The following is a 14,986-nucleotide window of genomic DNA, read 5'->3' on the forward strand; positions in this document are numbered from 1 at the left end:
GATTTTAACAACCTTCAGTGACAAGTGGTAACATTACGGCCCACACGACTAAATCACATGGCAATGCATCTCTCCAGGTCATGATGTTGCAGAGGAGATGTTGAGGTTTTAGGATTCCCTTCATTGCTTTCACAGGTAAACAAACGTAGGAGTCCAAGGATCCCACTCGGGTTGACCCCGACGGGTTAGACCCAGAGGGCCCAGAATTGGCATCTATGGTCAGGGTGGCAGAAATGTATTTGTAGCGAGACCTTGCATTGAACTTTATTACAGTGAAGTGCGCACAGTCTGGTAGATCCAGGCTGAAAGTGAAATGTGTCCGGGTTTATCTTGCAGTGAAGATTCAACCCTTCAACAAAACGTAATAACGTTGCAACAAGTTAACCGTGTTCACTGCATCGATTTTATTTTATCGAGGGTTTTGAGGTCACGGTAAAACCGAGATGCCTGCATGGCACCCCAGAGTTAATGCACGTGGCAGCACGGACAGCACACACGGAACAGCACACATGGAACAGCACACACGGATAGCACACACAAGACCGCACACACAGGACCGCACACACAGGACAGCACACACGGGGTGCGACTCCATCGCTCTCTCTCTCCATCTCCCAATATTAAGGAAGCAAGAATCAATAACGCTGCTGTGAAATTGACCAGCCGTAGGTAACGCCGCGCCTTTGCAGAACGCTCACACACACACACGAACACATAATTCTAAAGCCACTTGAATGGAATTTCACAAGGAAAATGGAAGGACTTAAACGAAGAACCTCAGCTCCGCGGTTGTGATAGAGCCAACCGCCGGCATTGTAAGAAGTATACCATTTATGCAAATTAAGGCTATCCGGGTCTCTTGAGTTTCTCGCCTGGTCAAACAAACTTAAACAAACTTGCCACCGGCTGCGCATGCCGCATGCTGTGTACCTTGGCTGAGAGTGGGCTGAGACTCGGACACTTCCATGCAGTACACGACGTTGTCTCCCTGAGTGAGAGAGAGAGAGACAGGGAGAGCACACGCTCCATTAGCCACACGTCCTTTTGTTTACACAACAGCTGAGCACAAGCCCCAAATGCAAGGCAGCCAGCACACAAGCAGCACTGTTAAGTTGTAATAGATACGAGTCCACGTGTTTCTTAAACTCGGTAAGGGTTATTATAGAAGAGCTTTGCAAAAAGAGGCGATGGGAAGGAATTGGAAAGTGGAGCAGTGCAAGCGAAGAGGCCGAGAGAGAGAGGAGGGTTGTGACCTGCAGTGTGGTGGATGAACACGTGAATCGGAATCTTTATTTATCCTGGAGAAATCCGATGAGCTATGAAGATATTTTTCACAGATGCCCAGGAGGGGCAGGTCAGAAGGTTACAAGAACAAACAATACAGAAACACGATAGGAGTGCAAAGTATAGGGAAGGTAAGAAAATCACAAAAAATAAATTAACTGTATCAGTTAAAATTGCATTAAGTACACCATTTTTCTCCACACTTATTGTCAATTTCCCACCTCTCCTCACAGGAGGTATCCTCCACTCACATCGCGACCATTACCTAACAGTGCCACCTTAAATTTAGACTTACAACTTTCGTGAGTGCAGGAATTCATCTTCTTGGTTCTTTCGGTAAAGTCACGTAGATAGAAAACAAAAATTTAAAACAAAAAACCCACGACGTTTCGATCGCAACACAAGCGGTCTTCTTCAGGTGGCGAGAAAAGAGGGGGAGGGGGGGGGGCTACCTGGAGAAGACCGCTTGTCTTGAGATCCAAACGTCGTGGGTTTTTTGCTTTTAATTTTGATTTGTTTTCTATCTCCGTGACTTTGCCGAAAGAACCGAGAATATGAGTGCCGCCTGAACTACGACCTCGATAAGCACGGTTGGCGACGTGCCGTGCGAAAGCAGTTCAACATACGGACTTCCTCTCCACGTCTTGTTCTGCCCCTCTGCTGGAGAACGTCACCCTTAGTCTGGTGACACTGAACTCGGGGCTGTAGTGGCACCGACTTAACATCTCACCACCGTGGCGAGGTGTTAGCTACCTCATCCTGGTATGGAGGAGGTCGTGGGTTCGATCCAAACCCTCATTATGCCTGATGCGTATTTGGAGTTTGCACGTTCTCTCCGTGTTTGTGTGGCTTTTTCTCTGGGTTCTCTAAGAGTATTTGGCTGCTATAAATTTCCATATGATAAGCCACTTCGTTGGGCTATCATCACGTGGCCAGGTTGCTTCTGAAAAGAGCTGTGTAGCTCAATGGGCCTTACATGGTAATATAATAAATAGTTTCGTTGCATAGTTTCACTAAACCACTCACCCCCATACATGAAAGGGTGTGAGCATTCGTCAAAATACTTCTGTATTAATCCACTCATTTCACGTCCCCTAGAATTTACAATTAAATTGGTACAAATTTCTCGTCGCGTTATAGAACGCAAAGGCGTGGTACCTTTCCAGCCAGAAAGAGCAGTCCCGAATCGGCATCGTAGAGCGGAAGTAGGATTCTGTAACAACAACAATTGAGTGCTACGATCAGACAACAACAGGGACACGAGCACAATCGCGTGGCCCCATCGGGAACGCGTGAAGGCACGTGACGAGCAACACACCATTACCATCGTGCCACGCGCGAGCGGGAAACACGGCAAGTAACGCAAACAAAAACTAAAATACGCATGGCCCAGAATTGTTCACACAGCCCTTGGCCAGGGATCGGCAACCAAAATAACAAGGAGACTTTTTTGTTTCGAATTCGGTAAAACAACTGAATATGTCAAGAGCCGCAATGCCAGTTGTGAATCGGAGACGGTGGCGCTCCTTAATAGCCAGGGTCGCGGGGTCGCGGGGTCGCAGGGTCGCGCCTGAAGAGCCGCCGAGTGTGGCTTCAGAGCCGCAGGTCGCTGACCCCCCGGTCACTGGGAATGGTCTTGCAGCAGCACACTTATTTCAGCATGAAGGGGCCTACTTGGTGTGGTAGATTATCCACTTTTAGCAACATGCAATATATAATAATAGGGTTTTTCCCCTTTTTTCTGGCAACAAAACTGAAACCTTTTTACAAGGAATCATGTGTGCATTAACCACAATACTTGTGGTCAAAATGCTAACAAAAAACACTGATAATATATGCATTGTCCTTGAACCTGATTGGTCCACACCCTATTATTATATTTTGGTACTGGCAAAGGAGGTCTAATGATGCAATATATATTTTAATTGTTTTATACTTACGATTATTTACCAATTAAAAAGCGTCACCAAGTCAAAATTATTTCTCAGGAGGGTACTACCAAGTTTTCGCAGTCGGGAGCGATGCTGCTGCTGCTGTGTTTGATCCCAAACCGAGTAAATTGCAGGTAACGTTTCAAACATTGGGATGTTCGGCCAATACCCGCAACACTGCGATTGCCTTTCTTGTTTGTTTAGCAGCTATGGGAGGGACACGGAGATGCCGGACAGGGCACACAAAGGCGCCCGAGTCGGGAATCGAACCCAGGGGCTTTCTTTCTGTGAGGCAGGAGCTACCACCCCACCCTGGCCACCCCTGTTTGAGAAAGCAAGAGCGGATCTGAATGAACGAATCGATGCTTTAATAACTGACGAGACTTTCCACACAATTTGGATGGAAAGCATTCAATGTCGCTACCGCCCCAAAGTGATTGTAGCCCCATTCTAGTTGCGTCTCTTGGCATCTCCATCCTGCCATCTCTCCCTTCATTAAACAGACTCTGAAAATCACGACAGTTTAAGAGTGAACGTAATTTTACAACGTCATTGCTCTTATTAAGTTTGTTTGTTTTACTGGATCTGTAAATGGGGGGTGTTTCGATTGTTGTCTGCCTGGCCGAGTCACCCTTCTTAGTTCTCCGGGCTGTAATCTGTTATAAACTTCCAAATTGTCCGAACTTCTGACATACAACGGCAGGTCTTGGCAAGCGCTGCACCACACCTCCGATTGGCACGGTTGGCTACGTACGGTGTTAAAGAAGTTCAGCAGGCAAGCACGCATGTACGTGCCGTGCGTGAATTGGGCGAGCGTCCCGACGATGAACGCGCAGGGCCAGACAGAGTGGGAGCCTCACCCTGAGGACGAGTTGAGCGTCTCGGTGCACACGGAGCCGGTGAGTCTCCGCACGTCCCAGAGCTTCACTTCTCTCTCTCTCACCTGACCAGACACACAGACGGCCGATCCTCACTGTTCATTGCTCACAACAGCAGCAGCAGCAGCAGCCGCCATTCGCCTCCGATTAGCACGGTTGGCTACGTACGGTGAGAAAGAAGTTCTACATACGTACGCGCGAAAGAAGTTGAACATGCATACATCACCACGGTGCTTGTGCCAGGCCAGGTGCACACAACACAGATGTGCGTATGTGCACAATTCACCTTTTTTTTTTTAACACAGAAGCTGACCACATGCCAAAAAGCCCAAAACACCAAGCGGCGAGCAACACAGAGCACTATCCTTGGTGTAGTCGATCAAAGTTCATACGTTTCTCGAATTAAGCAAGGTTGTTATCAGGTTGCTGAGGGGAAATATTGATGGGAGGGATTTATAAAGTGGAACAGTGCAAGTGTTGTGACCTGCAGTGTGGTGAGTGAGTGGGTGGATGAGTGGGTGAGGGAGCAGATGGATGCGTGGGTGAGTGGATGGATGAGTGGGTGAGGGAGCGGATGGATGAGTGGGTGAGTGGATGGATGAGTGGGTGAGGGAGCAGATGGATGCGTGGGTGAGTGGATGGATGAGTGGGTGAGGGAGTGGATGGAAGGAAGACCGTTCCAGACGGTCGCAGAAGCGCATCCAAAAGGTGACCACCGTCTTTGTTGCCAACGGGACTCACCTGGCTAAATCCCGTGGACACGATTAAGTTTTGGTTGCCAAGCCACAGCACACGAGAATCCTTGTCGTTGTCATGCCCTTTCACAGCCTGTGGACACACACAGACACATCCATGTACGTCTACTCATAAGAGCATGCAAGCATCCAAGGCGATTAAATATTATTTTATGAGTGACGAACACACGTAGAAGATATGCAGATGTGCTGTGTACGCTCATCTGCAAACTATATGCTTACGAGACATATCGTGATTCAATACACTGTCATAATTTGCACATGAATAATATTGGTCGCAAAAGCCGCTTTCTCATGCGCTTCTGCGGCAGTCTGGAATGCTCTTCCTTCCGATATTGGGAAGCCACTGGAGCTTTGCACTTTTAATCATCTAGATTGAAAAGAATTTCTTTAGAACTTATTTTTCTGTTTCGTTTGTTGTCCTTCCCCTGCACCTTCGATGAGCACGGTTGACTACGTACGGTGAAAAGTTCAACATACGTACCCACATTAGACGAACACTACTCTCATAAGCAAAGCAGGTGGAATGGTGCTGCCCCCTATTGTGCGGGACCAGAGGCCGTTCAATGAGCAGCACCTGATGTGAAGATTACAGTGGCCTACGTGGCACCACACGCCATGGGAGACGATCCCCAGTGTTTGAGTTGGTTAGTCGTGGCCAAGTGAATTGGTTACCTTCGCTGCAATTGACAGTGAAATTTCAGCCATTTGAAAATGTATATCTATAATTGGTACGTGCTATGTAAGGGCTTGCAGAGCATTGTGGGTTTTTCCTACAATTTTACAAACGAATATATATACAATTTTTTAATAACTAAGGAATGTAGTTAAATAGCGAGCTTCTCTGCACACCATGCCGTACACTGCCGAGTAACGGGCCGCAATCGATGCTTTGCTTTCAATTTTCCACCTTTTTGAGATCAACCTTGGATTGGTTGGCTGTGGCGAGGGGACCTTACCTGCACAGCTGAGAGCTGCAGTCGGGGGTCGAACACTCTCAGCTTTTTGTCCTGCATTCACCACACGGGCAACACGGACAACACGAGTGCTGCTCAACGGTTCACTGTGGAGGTGGACAGGTCTTGCACACGCAGATTCGATCGTGAAGAACACCTTTCAGCAGAAGACGCACCGTGCGTAAACACACTCTGCTTTGAATGCAGTGACTTCAGTTTCCTCCCAGATATATATTTATTCTGGTTGTTCATGAAATCACAATTTTCAAGAAACTTTTAAATCTTAAATTCAAGAGAGCCTGGTGAGTTCAAAACCGGTTCCAGACTTTGCCATGAACCAATGCTGTGTAGTAAGATGTATTCCCAAGAGGCCGTAGGCACGATGGGATGTGTAAAAATATTTTATTTTTTAAGTGGAGCGACAGATAAGGAGAAGCAGAGGTTATGATCTGCTCTTCTTCTTTCGTACGGCTTATGTACATGCAGAGCTGCTGCTTATTTAATTTGTTATTTGTCACTTGCATTCTCCACCACGTCGGCGGTGATAATTTTAGATTCAACGTATGAACCGTGCGCACAGAATATCGACAAGCTCGGGTGAGCATGCGGCACAGCGAGGTGAGCATGCGGCACAGCGAGGTGAGCATGCGGCACAGCGAGGTGAGCATGCGGCACAGCGAGGTGAGCATGCGGCACAGCGAGGTGAGCATGCGGCACAGCGAGGTGAGCATGCGGCACAGCGAGGTGAGCATGCGGCACAGCGAGGTGAGCATGCGGCACAGCGAGGTGAGCATGCGGCACAGCGAGGTGAGCATGCGGCACAGCGAGGTGAGCATGCGGCACAGCGAGGTGAGCATGCGGCACAGCGAGGTGAGCATGCGGCACAGCGAGGTGAGCATGCGGCACAGCGAGGTGAGCATGCGGCACAGCGAGGTGAGCATGCGGCACAGCGAGGTGAGCATGCGGCACAGCGAGGTGAGCATGCGGCACAGCGAGGCGAGCATGCGGCACAGCGAGGCGAGCATGCGGCACAGCGAGGTGAGCATGCGGCACAGCGAGGCGAGCATGCGGCACAGCGAGGCGAGCGTGCGGCACAGCGAGGCGAGCGTGCGGCACAGCGAGGTGAGCATGCGGCACAGCGAGGTGAGCATGCGGCACAGCGAGATGAGCATGCGGCACAGCGAGGTGAGCATGCGGCACAGCGAGGTGAGCATGCGGCACAGCGAGGCGTGCGTGCGCCGGCTCCGCGCTCCACGCAATCACCTTGCAGGTGGAGGTGAGCAGCACCCCACTCTGCTGCCAAGAGAAGTCTTGGACCTGGCCAGAATGATCTGCTAGAACTGCACACCGACCACACAGCGCAAACCCACGGTTAATGTACACACTGCTTTCCTTCTGGTTAACTAAAGTCCTTTAACAATACCACAAATAACACATACAGCACATGGCTCGATTCTCACACATTAATTACATTCTATGGTGGTTAATGCTGCGCTGGCAGCGATGCACAAGCACAGTTAAAAAAAGAAAAACTCACACAGACGAGTCAAAAACACTGCCTTATACAGGTAGGAACAACAGTTCCACACTGCCCACCAGGGATTATTTGTCTGTCTGTCGTGCATAGCCACGCCCTCGATTTGTATTTCATAGAGTGCTTCGAGCGGGCTCAGCACCACGTGACGCGCCGCCCCACGCAGCTTGCGCCGCATGACACGGATCGCACGAATGCGCTGTCCAACCAAGTTCCTACCTGCCCACTCCGAAGGAACGTGTAAAAAATAAGACAACCAGCGACGTTTCGCACAATGGCTATGATGACCTGCTGCAGCGCCGTGTCATAAAGAGCGCTCCGCTTACCGAGAATGTCACTGCTCAACGACCGTGACCCCACCTGCCAAGGGCGCCTTCTGCAGCACGTCCCACACGGTGACGGCGTCGCCGCTCGCGCTGCCCAGGACGCCGTCGGCCGCCGGGTGGAAGCGCAGCAGCTCCACGCTCGATTGGGCCGCGGGCAGGACGAGCGAGGGGGGCGACGCCGCGTTGTCCACCCCGCCCTCGGGCAGCCGCCACAGCCTCACCTGCAGACACGAGCGCCAACGGTGGAGGTTGTCACCACCGCCGGGTCCACACCGCACGGGCACCGTGGTGCCACGGTGGCTAGGAGACGTTAACTATCCTGCCTGGTATACAGGAGGTCGTGTGTTCGATCCCGACCCTGACGGTGCCTGTTGTTTATTTGGAGGAGTTTGCGTGTCTCTCGCTCTCTCTCCCCGTGGTCGCATGGATCTTTCTCCGGGTCCTCCGTTTTTAAGAATCAACGTACATTTAGAGTATTTGGTTGATATAAATAAGCTGCTTTGTTGACATATCATTTGTGGCCAGGTCGCTTCTGAAAAAGAGTTATATAACTCAGTGGGCCTTACCTGCTAAATAAAAAGTTTAGTTTTAGTTCAGTTTACTAGTAACGCAGTAAACAGTTAGCATCTTACTCGCTCAATTATATGGAAAGGGTTTCATTTTGAAGGTAGCATTCGACTTTTGTTATCATTATTACTACGCTTGCTTACCCATGAATACCTGCCTCACCAAGTCAGTAAAGTCACGTAGATAGGTTCAAACAAAATACGTTTTTTATAATTCTTTTTTTTAACCTATCTACGTGACTTTACCGAAAGACCCAAAGAATCTAAATCACTTACTAGGATGCATCATTGAAACAGTCCTTGCCAGAAAGCAGTGCCCAACTTTGCAAGGCCACCGCAGGCCACTAGCGGCCCCTGGTGGCCTTTAGTGCATGATGTGCGGCCCCCCACAATACACAATGAGAACACCCCCCCCTCCCCCACATCATCTTCGTGCTGCTGTCAAACCCTCAATGGTTTTGAAATGTGTGGCGGCCCTCACACTGATGATGTGTTATTGCCGGAAGTGACCCCCCTCTGAAAATGAATGAAGAACACTGCCCTAAACTATGAGGCCAAATTATGTCGAGTCCCAAAGGCTTAGCCATTCCCACTGAATCCACAGAGAAAATCCAATCTCTTGAATAGGAGGCACAGCTGACGAGGCCTTTGTGGCCCAAAGGCGAGCCACGGAGTCTCTACCGTGTGGTCAGCAGAGCAGGTGCCCAGCAGCAAATCATCAAACGGAGAGAAACCAAAATCCGTGATGATGTCTGCAGGAAGAAAGTGAACACAGGTTACCGTGGTGAGCGTGGGACGTTGACGTTCAATATGGATGTACACAGTACCCAACATGACCTCACCTCGCAACAATAAACAATGCAGCATTCACACATTTGGATGCACATCCAAGTTTACTAATCCGTCTTCGTAATTATTATTTATTTTGATATTTGGATAATTATCAATGAAGACCTTATTTCAGGACTACTGTATTAACGTTAAGGCATGAGAATGCCATTATAGTTATTTTTATTGTTGCGCTTGTTTACCCAGGAAAACCTCACTTTTACTGGAGGGTCCTGCCAAGATTTTGCAGTTAAGGGGTGACGTTGCTGCTGCTGTGTGTAATCCCAATTGAGTGAGTTGCAAGTACTGTCATTTCTACTCATTGGTTCTTTCAGTAAAGTCACGTAGATAGGTAAATAAATAATAGATCATGACGTTTCAATCGCAACAACAAGCAATCGTCTTCAGGTGAAAGAGAGAAGCATTCCGTTTTTACGAGGCATTATATACATCGGAGAGGGAAGAGGGAGGGGAGGCCGTAACGGGCGAGAGGGTGGGGGTGAAATTCAAAGAGGGCTTAGGTGAGAGAGAGAAAAAATGAAAAGGAAGCTTAAATATCAAACTTAACAAAATGTAGAAATGTAATGCAACTCGGGGAGTCGGCTAACACAACAGTTAACACTTTACCTGGTTGATCACGTCCTTCCAAAGATTGCAAAATTTTGCATCCATCTTCTCGGTTTATTTTCCTACCTACGTGACTTTACCGAAAGAACCAAAGAGTATGAATTCCTGCAGTCACGAAAGCTTCTAATCAAGATTACTGTAATTTATTTTAGCATTGAGAAGTGTTGGCCCATGGCAATTGCATTGTATGCTTTGTGTTTGTTTAGCTATGGGAAGAAATCCAGAGAACCCGGAGAAAACCCATTGCAGAACAGGGGAGAGAACAAACTCCACAGAGAGAGAGGCGCCACAGTCCGGAATCAAACCCTGGCCCTTCTTGCCTTGAGGCAGAAGCGTTAGCATGGTGCCACCCTGCCACCATAGCTCCTGACCCTTATTTCAAGTAACGCCACTCATTTCGTTATCGTATTAACAGAGCAGGGGACAGCAGTGGTGTGTTCAATCGCCCCACTGCGAAACCTGTCACATGGCTCTGTGGCTACGTGCGCCGACGTCCACTCACAAATAACATCGACAAACACGCATTATGTGTTTATTTTGCGTATCTGCAGCTCTAGCTGTATGACAGTCACGTGTAAAAGCATTCGCTAAATAAGTCAACTGTTGACACCGCACGCCGAATCGTACCGGAGTGGCAGTGCAGAGTCGGCACGCCTCCATTCACGGGCCCCCATTGGCTGAGGGGCAGCACCCCGAGAGCTCCTGCGGCACACGGAGGACAGCAGGGGTCACGGCACGGCAGACCGTGCGGTGACTTCACCACGCGGTGAGTTCACCACGCTGTAGGCTCACCACGCTGCAGGCTCACCACGCTGCAGGCTCACCACGCTGCAGGTCTCACTTATTTTTCTGCTTTGTTTTTCCTTAGCACTGCTCAATTTTGGAATGACATCTTTTTGTTCCCAAGCACTTATAAAAAACTTGCTCGACTAAAAAAAGCCCACCGAGCTATTAGCTCTTTTTCAGACTGTACGTACGTTGAACTTCTTTCGCACCGTACATAGCCAACCGTGGTAAATCAGAAGCGACCTGGCCACAAATGATACCTTAACGAAGTGGCTTATCACGTGGAAATGTATAGCAACCAAATACTCTAAACGCACGTTGATTCTAAATGTGGAGGGAAAGAACTGTAGGGTCCGGAGAAAACTCAAATATACAACAGGTGTCACTGGGTGGGGATCGAACCCCAGACCTCTTGCATACCAGGTGAGAGGGAGATCAAATTTCGCAACCACGACTCGTGAGTGGCTCCCCCCTGGCTCACCGCTCGCTCCGGAGGAGAACGCGAGGAGGCAGACGCTGGCCTGGATGTGGCGCCCGGAGGACAGCCCAGCGTCCACGTGCAGCTCGCTCAGCCAGTCCTAAATCACAGCGTCATCATCATCATCATCACCTCCATGATCATTACCTCCATCATGATCATAATCATCATCACCACCATCATGATCATCCCCGATTAGCACGGTTGGCTACATACAGTACAAAAAAGTTCAACATACATACCGCACCAGGTACTCATTTGAGGCTGGGTCGACCTAGGGGAGGCTCCCCACTCAATACAACACGGGCCTGTAGCATTGCCACTGTGGACAATGGTGCAGCATCACTGCCTGCTCTCTGCCAGGGACGGAATCATATTTGGCTTGCGAAATGTTACCCGACTGCTACCGCAAGATAACTTTTGACAAATGCTGCAACGTCACGGGAAAAGTGCATTGCACATCTCTCCACAGTGTCGCCACGTCTTCGGCGGCCGGTTCTTAAATAATATGCAGCCTTCGATTTTAGGCCAAAGACCACATCTGCCATCCTGCTTAGAGCCTAGTTTCACTCTTAATCTTGCTAACATTGCCCATAATAATACATGTGGATCAAATGATAAAAACATAGGTCAAGGAAATAAAAAATATATGTAAAGAATATAAATTATAATGTATATATTTTTTTCTACGTATAAAATTGTTTAAATATTTATTTATTCAATGTCGCAGCCCAGTGAGATTTGCCACGGTTGCATGGGTGACCTGGGTGGATACGGTGATGTGAGGCGAGTTATGCGTTATATTTTGGGTGTGGATGCTGTTATCCTGAGATCTGATTAAAATGTTTACAGTGGCACACACTGGTTCCAAGGTCTCTTCAGCGTCTTCCGAAACGCAGGCACCTCCACTGATAATTCCCTGCAGAAATTACACGGAGCCTGCTGTTATAGCGTATGACTCGCAACTGGAAAGTTACACGTTCAAAGCACAGTCGATAAAATCAGTTGAACTTCTTTCACACCGTACGTAGCCAATCATGCTAATCGGAGGTGCAGTGGTTCTCCTTTGAAGAGGGTGGCCCACAACATGTGAATGTGACATTTTCACCATCACCTTAGGACCATCAGCTTGGCATGCCACGGTGGCGAGATGTTAACTACCTCGCCTAATATACAGCAAGGCGTGAGTTCGATCCTGAACCGGTCACCTGCTGACTATTTGGAGTGTGCATTTTTCCTCCTCGTGGTCACATGGATTGTTCTCTGGGTCCTCCGGTTTTTCCCTCCACATTTAGAATCAACGTGCATTTATAGTATTTGGCTGCTATAAAAGTCCACATAAGCCACTTCGTTCAGCTATCATTTGTGGCCAGGTCGCTTCTGAAAAAGAGCTAGAGAAGCTCAGTGGGCCTTAGCTGCTAAAATCAAATTTTTGTTTAGTTTCAGTCGAACCGAGTTTAGCACTGTCCCAGTGCTTGTCTGTGCAGACGGGAATCAAAACCACAATGCAATTCAAACCGGCTCAGCAGTGGGTGTGAAGGCCCCTTGGGCTGCACAGATTCGTATCCACAAGCAGCCGTCATCATGCATGGGCAGGCAGAACAGCCAAAAATGTGTCGTTTTGGGTTTTTCTTTTCACAAGTTGGTTATATAAACACTGACAATATGCACCATACTCGAACACATGTGGGACAAATCCAATTGAACGATGAACTGACCCCAAGTAAAGATGTTGATTTTCACACTATCTTTGGACAGGAATGCGTATCGCTAAACGGCTATGCGACGCTCAGCGTATGATCAGTTTTCTCATATTATCCGAATGAGTCTATGAAAGGCAGTTTCACGAGTGACCATATGTACTGGAGAACTCCTCCCTCCCATGTGATATAGTCCTGGGGCCTGAGTCTCTGTGGGCAAGCTAATTTGCAGACAACAGAAGACCCTTTTGGGGCCGTACAATTGCTGAGCATAGGCCCAAAGGTCCAAAACGTCAGATGGCCGCCACACAAACAGCACTAGCAAACGTCATCAGGTGATGACGATTGCTTGTGTTGCGATCGAAACGTCGTGATCTATTATTTTTCTACCTACGTGACTTTACCGGAAGAATCAAAGAGTATGGATTCCTGCAGTCACGAAAACTTCAAATCAAGATAGCACTGATAATTGTTTTTTTACCATTTTATCTGGCAACAAAACTGACACCTTTTTTACAAGAAGTCATGTTTGCTTTGACCACAATACCTGCGGTCGGAATGCAAACAAAAAACATAACTCTGATAATGTACGCCTTTTGGCGTCATCTGGTCCAACACCATGTGAGACTAGGCTCTAAGGAAAGCTGTTTCGGGTGTGGACCAATCAACTTTAAGGACAGTGCATACATTATCAGAGTTTTTTTTTGTTTGCATTCCGACTGCAGGTATTGTGGTCTATGCAAACATGACTCCTTGTAAAAAAGGTGTCAGTTTTGTTGCCAGATAAAAGGGTAAAAAACCAATTATCATATTCTGTTACTGGCAAATGAGGTTCCAATGGTGTACAAGACTGCACTATCAGAGTTTGTCATAGAACAGGAGTGGCTGTGTCTCTGGAGTTGGGACAAAGCCGCTGTTCCCTCTGGCCAGGATCGTGCGTCAGCGCCGTGGTCACCTGTCTCTGGGCGATGGTCGCCGTTGTGTTCCTGAATCTTGACGCCTGGAATCGGTTCATGATGGAATGCGCAGCGTTGTCGGGTCCTGCTCTTGAAAAGGATTCTCACTGAAAATACACCGTCGAATAGCATCGCTTATCAACCAGATCTACACAACATGAGAAGGAACCTGGCACTGTTTGGACACGTGTAGGAAGGACAACAGCAGCAGGTAGAGAGAGAGGAAGACCTCACAGGGATTTGGTGCCGTTTTCTTGTCCAGGGAAGTCCATACGGCGTACAGCCGTTTCAATACGGGGGGAACATTCTGCGTGTCTCCCTCTGTAGGATGAAGGTTAGACATGATGACAAGGGGCACGTGGTGACCAACAAGGTCTGAGTTGATCTGGAGTAAGGCCGGCACTGATACGGAGCTGACGAGCTGTGCGTTGTGGCTCCTTTTGTTATGAAACACAACGTAGTACCCGGTTTATCGACCCGGAAGTAAGTCGAAGGCCAGAACGGCACAAGAGGGAGTTGGGTGGCCAGCACCACGCCCAGCCGCCTTTGTCCCTCTAGGAGCAATCACACCACACCATCATTTGAGGCCGAGTCGACCTAGGGGACACCTCGGACCGGTTCAAATAATCGTCACTGGTGTTGGTGGCCATGAGCAGGAATCGAACTCGGATCGCCGGATTCGCGGCGCAGCGCGCAAACCACGACACTACCGCTACCCCATAGAACACACACACACTGCACACACACACTGTATACACTGCACACACACACCGTACACACACCGTACACACACCGTACACACACCGTACACACACCGTACACACACCGTACACACACCATACACACCCCGTGCACACACCGTGCACACACATCTAATACTGTACACACACCTACATACTGTATACAGTCTACGACTGCACACAGTCTCCATATACTGCACACACAGTACACACACAGTACACAGTCTATACATACAGGACACACACACAGTCTATATACTGTACACACACAGTCTACGACTGCACACACACAGTTTATACATACGGTACACACACAGTTTATATATATACTGCACATACAGTACACACACAGTCTATACATACAGTACACACAGTCTATACATACAGTACACACACAGTCTATACACACAGTACACACACAGTTTATACACACAGTACACACACACAGTCTCTATACATACTGCACATACAGTCCACACGCGTTACCGCTGTGGAGACAGCAACAGCAGCTGCAGGCAACGCCAACCCCTTGAGACGCTCAGCTCACCGCAATCCCTGCAGACACTTCACCCCACTTCACTTGACCTGACCCCACTTGACCTGACCTGACCCTGTCTGACCGTCGTGACCCGGCGCGCTGA

The 14,986-nt window shown here is 48.7% G+C and overlaps 1 protein-coding gene across 1 annotated transcript in view; it reads right to left on the bottom strand.

Annotated features, from left to right (window-relative positions):
- CORO7 (coronin 7) overlaps window positions 1-14,970 on the bottom strand; it is a 30,926-nt gene extending 15,956 nt beyond the window's left edge. Inside the window, exons 1-12 of the mRNA XM_078863006.1 lie at window positions 14,832-14,970; window positions 13,605-13,712; window positions 10,953-11,049; window positions 10,313-10,387; window positions 8,912-8,982; window positions 7,699-7,885; window positions 7,068-7,144; window positions 5,808-5,858; window positions 4,835-4,921; window positions 4,076-4,158; window positions 2,443-2,497; window positions 931-988 (exon numbers count right to left, since the gene is read on the bottom strand). Coding sequence (XP_078719132.1) covers window positions 931-988; window positions 2,443-2,497; window positions 4,076-4,158; window positions 4,835-4,921; window positions 5,808-5,858; window positions 7,068-7,144; window positions 7,699-7,885; window positions 8,912-8,982; window positions 10,313-10,387; window positions 10,953-11,049; window positions 13,605-13,664 — 901 coding nt within the window. The 5' untranslated portion in view covers window positions 13,665-13,712; window positions 14,832-14,970. The remainder of the gene's footprint in view (window positions 1-930; window positions 989-2,442; window positions 2,498-4,075; window positions 4,159-4,834; window positions 4,922-5,807; window positions 5,859-7,067; window positions 7,145-7,698; window positions 7,886-8,911; window positions 8,983-10,312; window positions 10,388-10,952; window positions 11,050-13,604; window positions 13,713-14,831) is intronic.
- Window positions 14,971-14,986: the final 16 nt, after the last annotated feature.

This window comes from Lampetra fluviatilis, chromosome 1 (assembly GCF_964198595.1).
Source record: "Lampetra fluviatilis chromosome 1, kcLamFluv1.1, whole genome shotgun sequence".
NCBI lineage: Eukaryota > Metazoa > Chordata > Hyperoartia > Petromyzontiformes > Petromyzontidae > Lampetra > Lampetra fluviatilis.